A 14,777-nucleotide genomic window follows, 5' to 3' on the forward strand; every position below is an offset into this window, starting at 1 on the left:
AATTGTATGGAAGAACCCATATAGAAAATGAGGAATGGGTCTACATCTAATTAGTTAAAAACACGTTTTCTTTTCACAAACAGAAGCCTAATGGCAGTATTAGTGAATGTCGTGTAACACCTTTTAATTTAGAGAAAACGAACCACCCAAGGTTTGCCTTCACTAATTTCTCACCCAAAAAGTTTCAAAATACCACTTTCCCACCTAAAGTAAAATTCCGTTAATATCCAAAATACACTTCACTTTCTCAGTCAACATTCGACGAGTTACCAGGAGCCAGGGTAAGAGGGTTTTTTGTAGAGTGGAGGCCGATGGATCAAATGGTGGTGACCGATTGAATATTTGCCACCAGAATCAACTAAAAATAGAAAACCCTAATTTTGTGATAACTAACAACTGACAAGAAATCAAATGTCGTAGTGAGATGAGCTTTGTAGAGAGAATATCAAAGGTCCAAATGGTGGTAACGAAGAGAATTTTAGGCGTTGGAATGGGCTTTGGGTAGTAATGAAATATTAACTTTGGGTGGACGGTGGTATTTTGAAACTTTTTGACTGAAAAATATTAAGGCAAACCTTGGGTGGGAAAAAGAAAAAGTCGTTTACTCTTTAATTTATTAGTCATCAGACAAAACATATATTTATTTTCAGTACCGTTTCTTTGAATTTCTGGGCACATGTGAATATCACGGTGTATCATATTTTTATTTATTTATACTCAAATTATTTCATGTTTTTGTTTTCTAGAACAGTAATTTTGCATTGTATCTACCACAATTTGTATATAAATAAGAAAAACACCTCCTCGCATCGCATCAACAAACAACTACCATCGAAAATTAATTTAAAAAAATAAAAAGTAAAAAAAAAAATATATTTATCAATGTGAATCATAATAAATAAACGATTTAGAATTTAATTTAAAAAAGATCCCAACAAAGAAATAATAACAACTCGCCAAAGAAATTATAAAAGACGAAGAAACATTAAAAAGAAACTCATTTCATGAATGTTAAGTGAAGAAACACAATAAGACGTTTTAATCTTTTATAATAATTTCCCTTATGAAGAAGATTGCCAACAAATATTATTCATGTTTTCATTAATTATGTACATCAGAATCTCGGTTAGTTATATCCATATTCAAATTATGTAGTAAAGACTGATTGACTGCTACAACGACGTCGTTTGTAATTGACCTGGCACCATTAAGAGTTTCTCACTCCCACTAAATCCACGAGATTGAATTGATTCCGATCCCGTCTTATCCTCGGTGTCCTGTCTTGTCGCCACTCTCACATTTATATAGTTTGTTACAAGGGAGAACGACATTTTCCCACCCAAGGTTTGGCAAAATGACCTTTTCCACCCATCAAGTTTCAAAATGACACTTTCTCACCCTTCGTTAGGTTCTGTTTTGTTTTCCGTTAATATTTTACTAAAAAAACAAAAATACCCTTAAATATTTTACTTTAAAAAATTTTTATTATTTTTTTATTAGCCAACAAGTCAAATATTAAAAATTCAAAAAAGAAAAAATAGTTAACCCCACTTAAAAAATTATGAATAATGCTATAAAATTGTTTAAAGTTAAATAATTTTTATATTTATTTATAATGTCATCAATAATACATCACTATTATTTATAATGTTTTTCATTTTTACTAATTCACATAAAAAATTAATATTCCTAATTAATTAAATAAACAAAGAAAAAAATATTTCTTTATATTTGGACTAATAAATAATCGAATAAAGACTTTGAATTAACTAAATTTTAATTTATAATCAACTAATTAAGAAATAAAATATTTAAGGTATTTTCATCTTTTCAATCAAATATTAACAGAAAACACTAACAGAACCTAACGAATGGTGGGAAGGTGTCATTTTGAAACTTGATGGGTGGAAAAGTGTCGTTTCATCAAACCTTGGGTGGAAAAATGTTATTCTCCCTTGTTATAAACGAGTAATTGCATTTACATTTTTATATAAACAAGTAACTATTATTAACTCTGCATTTCTCCCCACACCACTAAACACTTCCCATCTCTCTTTTAATTCACACCCTTTTGCACTTTCTTTTCGTCTCTCCTCTTCCTCCTTTTTCTTTGTCAATTGTCACTTTACACTCTCTGCCTCTTATCTGAAATTTCAAACTCTAAACCATTCTGTTTTCATGGCTTTGAGTTTTCTGTCTCCGACTGAAATCACAGCTATCTCTTTCTTGGATTCCACCAAGTCCAATCACCTCCCCAAGCTTCCAGGTACCAACCTTCTTACTTATTCCCTCTTTTGTGTTAACGTGCTTTCTTTTATTTTGTTTCCTTGTTTTGGCAGCTGACCAAATTTACATAGGCTAAAACATCAACAAATTGCTCTGTCAAAACTGGATCTTTCTTTCCTTCTTTATCTTTTCTTAATCACAATTTTTGGGTTATTGCATATGTGAAATTAAGTTACTTGTGCTATGAGAGACGTGATTGAGGATTGTCTTGAAATGATGGATTTATAAAGCTTTTTGATTGAGGATGTCACAATATATTGACTACATAACGGTTTGTCATGCTTAAGGATAAATAAATATATAGTTGCAAAAGCGTTTGAAGAAAATTTGCAAACCTTTTTTTTATTTGGATTCACCTGTGACAATATGCTTGCTTGCTTCATTTGCTATAGCAGGTGAATTAGTCGTCCAATTAATATTTGAATTTGATAAGGAATTCATTCTAAAAATTTCTGTCATATAACATAGTCCTAATGGGATTTGCATGACTTTAGCTTTCAATTGTAATTATTGTTGTTTCCTTCTTATCCCTCTGCAAACTTTGGCTTCATAGCTTTGAACTTATCTTTCGTTCCATTTATTTTTCGATGTTCGGTGTCTGGGTTAGAGGATCTTTATCAGCTTCGTCTCGGCAGTGATTGTGTTTATGCTTTCAAACTTTGAACAGCTAGAGCTTCTGTCCTTTTGTAGACAGAATGAAGTTTAAGCTTTGGTAATTTGTGACTTCTAGGTAGGTTCACGTTGAAGAGGAAGGATAGTGGAAAGGCATTTGGCAGAATAGTTCAGTGTTCTACTCAGCCGCCGCCTCCAGCCTGGCCAGGACGTGCTTTTCCAGAGCCTGGTCGTAAGACTTGGGATGGTCCAAAGCCTATATCGATCGTTGGATCAACTGGTTCTATTGGAACTCAGGTATTAAAGGACAACCCAAGATTCGAAAAAAAAAAAAATGGTTTATCTGTAAGAGCCAATGTCAAGGTTTTTGCAAAACATGTTTTTGTCTTTTGGTTAAGTAATAATTTTACCAATAAAGGAAAAAAAGAGGTTAATGAGACAACACGTCCGCTATGGATACATTTTAAATATTTTAATGGAAATAAGGGCCAAAGGAGGCAATAGATGTCTGAATTTACCCTGTAAGAGTACATGACACTTTCTGTTTTCAAATCCTACTAATCAACAAAAACGTATATCTTCTTGTAAACAAAAAATTTTAGGTGTTTATAACATGTTTTGGACCTTTATCATGTAGACACTGGACATAGTTTTGGAGAATCCAGATAAATTCAGAGTTGTGGCACTAGCAGCTGGTTCTAATGTAACTCTTCTTGCTGATCAGGTGAGCATCCGTTTCATAATGTTCAAGAGAAGTTGCAGTGCTCGATTTATTTCAACTGAATTCTGCCTTTAGATCCTTTGATGACAAAATCTGACACTTGTCACTTAAATTGTTGATTCACACGATTATTTTCATTGATAAACTACTAGTACAACTCAGCATTCCGGGTTATAGAGGGAAAACTCCCAAATAGTATTTTATCGTCATTTATTTTTTAATTGTTTGTACAGAAAAAGTTTGGAGTTCTGCTTCTTTAATATCTATTTGTTAATTTCTAGGATAATAAAGCTTTAACATAATAAACTGGAATAGATATATTCAAAATCAGCATGGTACCTCTAAGAATTCTATAATATTTTGGCATTCTACAGGTAAAGCAATTCAAGCCACAACTAGTTGCTGTTAGAAATGAGTCATTAGTTAATGAACTCAAGGAGGCTTTGGCTGATGTTGAAGAAAAGCCCGAGATTATTCCAGGGGAGCAAGGAGTTATTGAGGTAGCTAACATGAGATTATTCCTTTTTTTTTTTTTCCCTTTCTTTTTTGATGGTAAAGTCATTCTTATTGTTGGGAAAATATTGCTTTGAATTCCTTTTCAGGTTGCTCGACACCCAGATGCTGTAACTGTGGTAACAGGGATAGTCGGTTGTGCAGGATTAAAGGTAAATCCACGAATTTGAAATTTAATTCCTTAAATATTAGGATTCAATGGTAGAGTAAAAAGCTTACCAAGATCCAAGTCATCAGATAATATGAATTAGCCACCTTATATTTCTCTTCTTATATAGCCTACGGTGGCTGCAATAAAAGCTGGGAAAGACATAGCTTTGGCCAATAAGGAGACACTGATTGCTGGTGGTCCTTTTGTCCTTCCTCTTGCCCACAAGCATAACGTAAAAATTCTTCCAGCTGATTCAGAACATTCTGCCATTTTTCAGGTATGAAATGTCTGGGTTGATTAATGAGTTTATCCAACAAATTTTATAGTTAGTTTTGCATTGATGTGTTTGGCTTGGTGAATGATCTTTCTAGCCCTTTTGTGATCATTTCATCATACTCATTCCCATGATTATTTTCATGCTTGCTAAGAAAAAAGGCTTAAAGAAATCTCCTTTCTTCAGTGTATTCAAGGCTTGCCAGAGGGTGCACTTAGGCGCATTATTTTAACGGCATCTGGTGGAGCTTTTAGGTATGGAATAAAAAATTCAATCATAAATTGGGTTTCTTTTTCTTTTCCATTAATATACTTGTGTAGTTATCTTAAATTTGCACCCTATCCATATCCTTCTATTAGTTGGAAATTTGTGTGGTATATAATATATGGATAATTGATCTAATTATTTTTTAATGGTCAATTTGTTTACTTTTTCATTGACAGAGATTGGCCAGTTGAAAGATTGAAAGATGCTAAAGTAGCTGATGCTTTGAAGCATCCTAACTGGAGTATGGGGAAAAAAATTACTGTGGATTCTGCCACCCTTTTCAATAAGGTTTGTATTTTTCTAATGTCTCGAATTTGTGTTGCAAGTATCATGTTATATGCCAATCAGTTGCTAGGGAGTCACAAAAACTAATTTATTTTCCAATTTGACAGGGTTTGGAAGTTATTGAAGCCCATTATCTATTTGGAGCTGAATATGATGATATTGAGATAGTAATTCATCCACAATCTATCATACATTCAATGGTTGAAACACAGGTCTTACTCTTTCCAGAAGTCATATTTTATATTTTAGGAGCACTGCCAGTAAAATGACAAAACTTTTACTGTAAATCTTGACAATTTCTTTTCTGATTTTCTAGACTTTATATTTGTATTTATTGCTTTTCAGGACTCTTCTGTTCTTGCACAGTTGGGCTGGGCTGATATGCGGCTACCGATCCTCTACACTATGTCATGGCCTGAAAGAATTTACTGCTCTGAAGTAACATGGCCTCGCCTTGATCTTTGCAAGTAATTGCGCTTTTCCCTATTACATCATGATTTTGAAGTTCTCGTTTTTTTCTTCCAAAAAATAAAATTTCCATGTTGATTATGTTTCTGAAAGATAGAGATCCCATGTACCTTCCAGTGGGTAATTTTCCTTCCCAAAGTGACCGTTTCTTTGTTTATTATTTTTGTTAATTTTTTTATAAGAACCAAAAGTGACCTAACTTCAATCCAGGGCCTCTCACTTTCTATTGAATGAAGCTAAGGTGCTTTTCCTGAGTAGAGCTTGTTAATTCTGTTCTTTCAATCAGTACATATCCTTGTACCATGACAATTGCAGATATTTCACTTGATTACATTCTTACCAATTTAGGCTGTCATCAAATCTATTGTGTAAGGGAGGAGATGTGAACATCAAGTTATGAAAGCCGCTTTTATGTAAACCGAATTGAGCTTACTAGTAAAAGTAGTTGGTTTCAACTAAGAGGTTAGGGCTTCACATCCCCATGGGGTCAGCTACTTCATGGTTATTTTGAGTTCAGTGAACATGTAAGGAAGGTCAAGAGATTTCTGGCTATTACAAAAAAAAAAAAAAAAAAAAGCCTAGTTTTTGTAATATAATCTCTCGGGAGATTTGTCTCTTTATATGCCGGGAGTCATTGATGTGACATTTTGTAAGTAATGGTAATATTAAGTTTTCATCATCAGATGTTTGATGTGTGACTAAAGTTGAGAAGGGTTGATGCAGGCTTGGTTCACTAACATTTAAGACTCCTGACAAAGTAAAATACCCATCCATGGATCTTGCTTATGCTGCTGGACGGGCTGGAGGCACCATGACTGGAGTTCTTAGTGCAGCAAATGAGAAAGCAGTAGAGATGTTCATCGATGAAAGGTATGCCATTTTTCCCTTGATGATCTCTTAATAGAAAATGTTGCTTTCTGAACTTCTAAGGCTTATCTGGAGGAGTTTGTTCTCCTGGTTCTGCCTTCAACTGTAGGAGATATTAATCTTTTGATGAGGAATGCTAAAGACCTCCAAAATATGATTGGTGATTAAGATATCTAAGTGAAGTTGCCAAAATACAAAATTATTTTGTTTTTACTAGAATGTTATTTCTGAAATTTAATTTCATATTTGACTTTAATTACCTATATGATGATTTGAAGGAGGAAAAGTTTCATGAGATATATCAACTTAGTACAATTGAAAATAATCCATAACTAAATTGCCTTATGTGACTTAAGGGAGGAAGATTTTCGTGAAATACGTTGACATTGTACAATGAAAAGTACTTTCTTTAATTCATTTTCATAGACCTTAATTACCTTATGATGAGTTCATGGAGGAAAAGTTTTACAAATTATTTTGACATCGTACAATTGAAAATAATTTCTGAAATTCATTTTCCTTTTGACCTTAATTGCCTTTCGATGATTGACATGTGCTTGACAAGTTGGTTGTTTAACCAACAAATGTAAACTTGCCTCTATTCGTTCACACCCAGAAGAAAAGAAAGAATTGATAGAAAAGGTATTTTCTTGCAAAATTATATGACCTGCTGAAATTAAACAAAATTATTCTAGTTAATACCGGTCAAAGTTTTTCACAAAGCTTTACTTCAAATGTACTGTTACAAAATAGTGAATGCGATTTCCCTATTGCAAAATATAGATTAAAGATACAATGTTGAATGCCACTTAGATGACTTTCTTCTTGTTTCTAACCAATTTATCTTTGATATAGAGTAAGTTTTGTTCAACTTCTTAATTTCTTTGGATTTCAAAAGTACTATCTCCGAATCCATTTGCTGTCAGTCATTCATTCTGCATTGCTTCTCCTAGTATGCATCTTCCTGTAGTTGTACCAACAAGTTCTTTGCTTATTTTCAGGATTGGCTATCTGGATATATTCAAGATTGTTGAGCTAACATGTGATAAGCACCGGGAAGAAATGGTGGCCTCACCGTCCCTGGAAGAAATTATACACTATGATTTGTGGGCACGAGATTACGCTGCTAATTTGCAGCTCACATCTGATCGAAGTCCTGTTCGTGCTTGAGTGATGAACCTTGCCTTTGAACAGGGTATCGATGCTATATTTTGAGAACTGGGGAAGTATATTTTCTTTATGTAAAAACTGGTTGCGGAAGTTATGGGGCCATTGAGCAAGTGTATCATACACATGAATATTAGGCATCCAGAATGTATTCCCCTCATTATAGGTGTTAAATATATAAAATCTTTCCCCAGACAATTGAAGCGTTGGAGTTAGTTTAATTATATCGGCAACCGAAGAGGGAGAATCTCAAAAGAAAACCACAGAATAAAGAGAAAAGGATGAAAATTTTCAATTTGCAATACAGAAAGTTATGATTCTATCAATCTTTTTAAGTGCTTGTTACACTGAATGTCAAAGCCTGCTTGACACTTGCTGTCAGTAGAAGTTTTGTTAAAGATATTCTTGTGGCTTCAATTCAGGGGCGGATCCAGCCCCTTGGGCCAACCCTCACATTTAAAAAAAAAAATTATCTATATAGGCACATAAAAAAAATTTATATATTTAGTTCTATCATCATATTTTTAAAAAATGAAAAATATTATACATATATTCAAAGTTATAAAAAACTTACTATTAATATATATATTATAAACTTACATTATATTAAAAGTTTAAAACTCTCTTTACTCTTTTCTATGTCCACCTATTTTTTATAATTTTATCTTCAAAATTTTTTATTCTCTCTTTCACTTTTTTTATATTATTCGTTCTTAAAACTTTTGAAGAATGACTTTCTTTATGTTATTCGTTCTTAAAACTTTTGAAGAATGAAATTGTTAAAGCTTTCACTAATCAAGGGGTCACAATTAGCTTCGTTTTCTGTTTTATCAGTTTTAGGTATATATATTACTCATTTCATTTTAGGGTTGAATCATGCTTATTTTTTTTGAGATTTTTTACTCTAATTTGATGGAAAAAGACGTGGATTTTGTGAGTTTGTTTTGTGTCTAAGAATGTTCCTACTTTCTCAAATTAAACCTTAACTATATTTTACTGAACGTTATTCTTCACCCTTCACCCACCACTTTCCTACATTTCCAACGTTACCGTTTAGCTGCTCAAAATTATTAAAATACTAAGAAAAATTTTCCCTTTTTTTATTAATTCATAGTAAAAGTCAAAGCAACGTTGACTTAATTTAAGTTTTAGTTAACTTAGCTTAGGCTAGGTCTAATCAAAGTCATGAAAATTTATATTATAATCTTTAAAAACCAAAAAAAAAAAAAAAAAGGAGAAATAAGAAATTTGTGTAGAATATTTTTGGTGAATTGTAATTGTTGTAAACTCTTTTAATTATACTAGATTTAAATGGATCGTTAGATTCCTATAGTCCTTTGCTCTCTTAAATTGAAGAGATTCTTTCACGTAAAAAAATTTTTGTATTTCCTTGTGAATTAGATATTATTTTCAACATAATTTGTTCAAGATTTTGCTTCTCAATGATCTATTTAAATAGTAAAGTATTATATTATTGTATTATTTTCTTTCAGATTATTGATATTATATTATTTTTTTTACTTAAGGTTTAATAATTTTTTTTTAATTTTTAATAATTGTTTGACAAATTATGACAGATCCGTGCAGGCCCGGACAAAAATCTTGGGTCCACACTGGCTTCAAAGGAGTGATTTCTAATTTACAGACTGCTATGAACAAACTATTTGTGATGTTCAGTTCTGCAAAGTTAAAATTAATTTATTATTATATTAAATAATTCGGTTTTTATAACGGTCTTGAATATAGATTTTGGAACAGAGCATTAAAAGACATTAACCCTTTTGCGTGACTGCTTAAGATTTGCTTATAGACCATGAAATGGTCCTTCAGCTACCCTAAATTCTTCCATCAACAATAATACACCATTAATTCACCCTTTTCTGGGTTTTTTATTTATTTATTTATTGATTTTTATAATTAAACCTAAGGTGCCTTTTTTATGGAAAAGAAGAATGAAAAATAATACAAATTCTTGAAATTAAACCCCCTTTTTTGTCCTCTTCGTTTATTGTGTAAGGGAGGAGATGTGAACATCAAGTTATGAAAGCCGCTTTTATGTAAACCGAATTGAGCTTACTAGTAAAAGTAGTTGGTTTCAACTAAGAGGTTAGGGCTTCACATCCCCATGGGGTCAGCTACTTCATGGTTATTTTGAGTTCAGTGAACATGTAAGGAAGGTCAAGAGATTTCTGGCTATTACAAAAAAAAAAAAAAAAAAAAGCCTAGTTTTTGTAATATAATCTCTCGGGAGATTTGTCTCTTTATATGCCGGGAGTCATTGATGTGACATTTTGTAAGTAATGGTAATATTAAGTTTTCATCATCAGTTGTTTGATGTGTGACTAAAGTTGAGAAGGGTTGATGCAGGCTTGGTTCACTAACATTTAAGACTCCTGACAACGTAAAATACCCATCCATGGATCTTGCTTATGCTGCTGGACGGGCTGGAGGCACCATGACTGGAGTTCTTAGTGCAGCAAATGAGAAAGCAGTAGAGATGTTCATCGATGAAAGGTATGTCATTTTTACCTTGATGATCTCTTAATAGAAAATGTTGCTTTCTGAACTTCTAAGGCTTATCTGGAGGAGTTTGTTCTCCTGGTTCTGCCTTCAACTGTAGGAGATATTAATCTTTTGATGAGGAATGCTAAAGAACTCCAAAATATGATTGGTGATTAAGATATCTAAGTGAAGTTGCCAAAATACAAAATTATTTTGTTTTTACTAGAATGTTATTTCTGAAATTTAATTTCATATTTGACTTTAATTACCTATATGATGATTTGAAGGAGGAAAAGTTTCATGAGATATATCAACCTAGTACAATTGAAAATAATCCATAACTAAATTGCCTTATGTGACATAAGGGAGGAAGATTTTCGTGAAATACGTTGACATTGTACAATGAAAAGTACTTTCTTTAATTCATTTTCATAGACCTTAATTACCTTATGATGAGTTCATGGAGGAAAAGTTTTACAAATTATTTTGACATCGTACAATTGAAAATAATTTCTGAAATTCATTTTCCTTTTGACCTTAATTGCCTTTCGATGATTGACATGTGCTTGACAAGTTGGTTGTTTAACCAACAAATGTAAACTTGCCTCTATTCGTTCACACCCAGAAGAAAAGAAAGAATTGATAGAAAAGGTATTTTCTTGCAAAATTATATGACCTGCTGAAATTAAACAAAATTATTCTAGTTAATACCGGTCAAAGTTTTTCACAAAGCTTTACTTCAAATGTACTGTTACAAAATAGTGAATGCGATTTCCCTATTGCAAAATATAGATTAAAGATACAATGTTGAATGCCACTTAGATGACTTTCTTCTTGTTTCTAACCAATTTATCTTTGATATAGAGTAAGTTTTGTTCAACTTCTTAATTTCTTTGGATTTCAAAAGTACTATCTCCGAATCCATTTGCTGTCAGTCATTCATTCTGCATTGCTTCTCCTAGTATGCATCTTCTTGTAGTTGTACCAACAAGTTCTTTGCTTATTTTCAGGATTGGCTATCTGGATATATTCAAGATTGTTGAGCTAACATGTGATAAGCACCGGGAAGAAATGGTGGCCTCACCGTCCCTGGAAGAAATTATACACTATGATTTGTGGGCACGAGATTACGCTGCTAATTTGCAGCTCACATCTGATCGAAGTCCTGTTCGTGCTTGAGTGATAACAGGGTATCGGTGCTATATTTTGAGAACTGGGGAAGTATATTTTCTTTATGTAAAAACTGGTTGCGGAAGTTATGGGGCCATTGAGCAAGTGTATCATACACATGAATATTAGGCATCCAGATTGTATTCCCCTCATTATAGGTGTTAAATATATAAAATCTTTCCCCAGCCAATTGAAGCGTTGGAGTTAGTTTAATTATATCGGCAACCGAAGAGGGAGAATCTCAAAAGAAAACCACAGAATGAAGAGAAAAGGATGAAAATTTTCAATTTGCAATACAGAAAGTTATGATTTTATCGATCTTTTTTAAGTGCTTGTTACACTGAATGTCAAAGCCCGCTTGACACTTGCTGTCAGTAGAAGTTTTGTTAAAGATATACTTTTGGCTTCAATTCAGAGGCGGATACAGCCCCTTGGAGGGTAGGCCCAGGCCTATTAATATATATATTTAGGTCTATATGGGATTATTAAAAAATAGAAAATATTATACATATATTCAAATTTATAAAAAAACTTACTATTAATATATATATAATCTAAACCTATATTATATTAAAAGGAGTAATCCAACATTTATACCACTTTTTTACATCATTTTCATTACATTATGAGGTGGTTTATGCCACAACCAAATAAATTTTTAATTATTTAAAATTTTTAATATTATAATAGAATTTGTGTGGTTGTGGTATATGTCACATCATGATGTAATAAAAATTGTGTAAAAAAATGGTGTAAATGTAGTATTACTCTATTAAAAGTTTGAAACTCTTTCTACTCTTCTCTATGTCCATCTGTTTTTTATGATTTTATTCTCAAAATTTTTTACTCTCTCATTCTTTCTTTCACTTTCTTTTTGTTATTTGTTAATAAAACTTTTGAAGACTAAAATTGTTAAAGGTTTCACTAATCAAGTTGCCACAATTAGCTTCGTTTTTTGTTTTATCAGTTTTAAGTATGTATATTATTTATTTCATTTTAGTTTATTTTATGGTTGAATCATGCTTATTTTTTTGAGATTTTTTTATTCTAATTTGATGGAAAAATGCATAGATCTTGTGAGTTTATTTTGTGTTTTATGTCTAAGAATGTTTCTACTTTCTCAAATTAAACCTTAACTATATTTTACTAAACGTTATTCTTCACCCTTCACCCACCACTTTTCTACATTTCTAACGGTCCCACTACTTTCCTACATTTCTAACGGTCCCACTACTTTTCTACATTTCTAACGTCACCGTTTAGCTGCTCAAAATTATTAAAGTAGTTTAAGTTATTATCTATGTTTATACTAAGAAAATTTTTCCCTTTTTTTATTAATTCATATTAAAAGTCAAGACAACGTTGACTTAATTTAAATTTTGGTTAACTTTAGCTTAGGTTAGGCCTGATCAAAGTCATAAAAATTTATATTATAATCGTTAAAAGCAAAAAAAATAAAAAATAAAAAATAAAAAAGGAGAAATAAGAAATTTGTGTAGAACATTTTTGGTGGATTGTGATTGTTGTAAACTCTTTAATTATGTTGGATTTAAGTAGATCGTTAGATTCCCGTGGTCTTTTGCTCTCTTTAATTGAAGAGGTTTTTCCACGTAAAAATTTTTTTGTGTTTTCTTGTGAATTGGATGTTATTTTCAATATAATTTGCTCAAGGTTTTGCTTCTCATCGATTTATTCAAGTAGTAAAGTATTGTGTTATTGCATTATTTTCTTTCAGATTATTGATATTGTATTATTTCCTTTGCTTAAGGTTTGGTGGTTTTTTTAAAGTTTTCACTAGTTGTTTGACAAACAATGGTGGAACCATGGAGGCTCCCCCTCAGCAAAAATCATGGGTCTGTCATTATGTGTATCTTAATTAATCTTTCGGAACCCTAAAACTATTAATTAGCTGGATAAGAGCTCTATTATAAACTTTGAAATTTAAGGATAAGTATATAGGTACATTAATTATGCAAAAGATAAAGAGTAATGCTATGTCTAAAACTCGTTCTCCGGACAAAAATAAAAGGTTGAACTTTATTTACATAATTAAAGAAATTGGGATATTGAGGGGACATCAAACTAATTCTAATTGTGCATATTTAATTAGCTCCAACAAGAACCAAAAAAATAAAAATGAAAATAAAAACATTTCCATTGTTATTAATGCCTCACGACTAATCGAAACTTGAAGGATTTATACATAACAATACCCCTGTGATAGATATTATGCATAGACTATCTTCGTGAAATTAAACATCAAAATCTCATAAATTAATCACATAAAATTATTTGATCAGATACAAAACAATTCGTCAGAACAAGATATATAAATTGTACAATACTAANATCCATTTGAAAATTTAGATGCATTATGGTGGCGGTGCCGACCTCAAACATTATTGCAACTCTTTTCAGCTATTAAATCATCAAGGAAGATTCATTCATAGGGTAATAAAATAACCACTCTACTCACTCAAAACTTGAGTGGGGTTATATGTTTAATGCATGCATTTTCATTTCCCTATAGCGGTTTGAGCCACGTTTGATTGTTTGTTGAAGATTCATGAACATTCTTGATCTGAAATGGGTTTTGGAAAATGCAATACCACACCCACTAAACACGGATATGATTTATCAACCATTCTTTGCCTTGCCCCACAATTTTGAATAGTGTCAAGAAGAATAATTTGTTGAAAATGTGATCTAAACGTTACTTACATTCTACTTCAATTATCAACTGGGAAATTACAAATGAAAATGGGTTTACGAGTTCTAGGCTTCTAGCTTTTCCCAACTGTAGAAGAAAGATTGCTGTCAAAAACAGCTAATATAACATTCTTTAGTCTTTACTATCCAGTGTCTGTTCTTTAAAGCGTGAAGCATCTAATCCTCCCATAGATATTATACTTTTGTTCTGTGTGTGGAAGAGTTTACGTAAAGTGAGGAAAGTGTGTTTTTTATTTCTTACCTTTTTCACTGTCGGTTTGTGCTTCCTACTGATAGAGATTTGGCATTTTAATGGAAGAAACATTGGAATGTACAAAGACATATGGAAGGTAAAACATGGTCTGCCATTTTGAGAAAAAGAAGAATCAAAGTGGGGGCTCTTGTGAACATGGCCAGCTAATTCATTAAGGAATCCCCACCCACTCTTCCACAGAAATCCAATCACAAACACAATTTTTTCATATCCAAATGTAGTAGAAACTTCTATACAAACTCTTTCTTTACTTTGGCAAGTAGCATAATTGACACACAAAGTACATCCAACAGTTACATTGGAGAGTGACCTTTAATATTGATTACTACATCATAATTCAGATTCATCAAGATATAAATAAGATTCAATTTATTATCTGTGAACTCTTATTTTCCCACAAAAGTAGGGCAAGTTGAAGTGAAAAAGAGTTTATGCAAAGTGGGGCTGATGTGGAAGCCATGGAGTGTCTCAATGGAGATTTGGTTGAGTACCCAAGAAATATGGCCACCTG

General features: G+C 32.0%; 1 protein-coding gene across 3 annotated transcripts; it reads left to right on the forward strand.

The window, feature by feature from the left end:
* Positions 1-2,006: 2,006 nt before the first annotated feature.
* Positions 2,007-11,473, forward strand: LOC116135854 (1-deoxy-D-xylulose 5-phosphate reductoisomerase, chloroplastic). Of its 3 annotated transcripts, XR_004128946.1 has the most exons (13): positions 2,007-2,266; positions 3,017-3,195; positions 3,536-3,622; positions 3,994-4,119; positions 4,222-4,284; positions 4,411-4,560; positions 4,744-4,811; positions 5,001-5,112; positions 5,217-5,321; positions 5,455-5,576; positions 6,301-6,447; positions 7,446-7,695; positions 11,360-11,473. XR_004128946.1 is itself a non-coding variant. In XM_031421574.1 (12 exons), exons 1-12 carry the CDS (start codon positions 2,179-2,181, stop codon positions 11,290-11,292), a joined length of 1,416 nt encoding a protein of 471 aa, XP_031277434.1. In that variant the 5' UTR covers positions 2,007-2,178; the 3' UTR covers position 11,293. The 3 variants fall into 3 exon arrangements, 2 of the variants coding, with proteins under 2 accessions (XP_031277434.1, XP_031277425.1); XM_031421574.1 differs by lacking the exons at positions 6,301-6,447; positions 7,446-7,695; positions 11,360-11,473 and adding exons at positions 9,979-10,125; positions 11,124-11,293; XM_031421565.1 differs by lacking the exon at positions 11,360-11,473 and having other exon boundaries at positions 7,446-7,894.
* The last annotated feature ends 3,304 nt before the right edge of the window (positions 11,474-14,777 follow it).

Source organism: Pistacia vera, unplaced genomic scaffold (genome assembly GCF_008641045.1).
Source record: "Pistacia vera cultivar Batoury unplaced genomic scaffold, PisVer_v2 Contig109, whole genome shotgun sequence".
Lineage (NCBI taxonomy): Eukaryota > Viridiplantae > Streptophyta > Magnoliopsida > Sapindales > Anacardiaceae > Pistacia > Pistacia vera.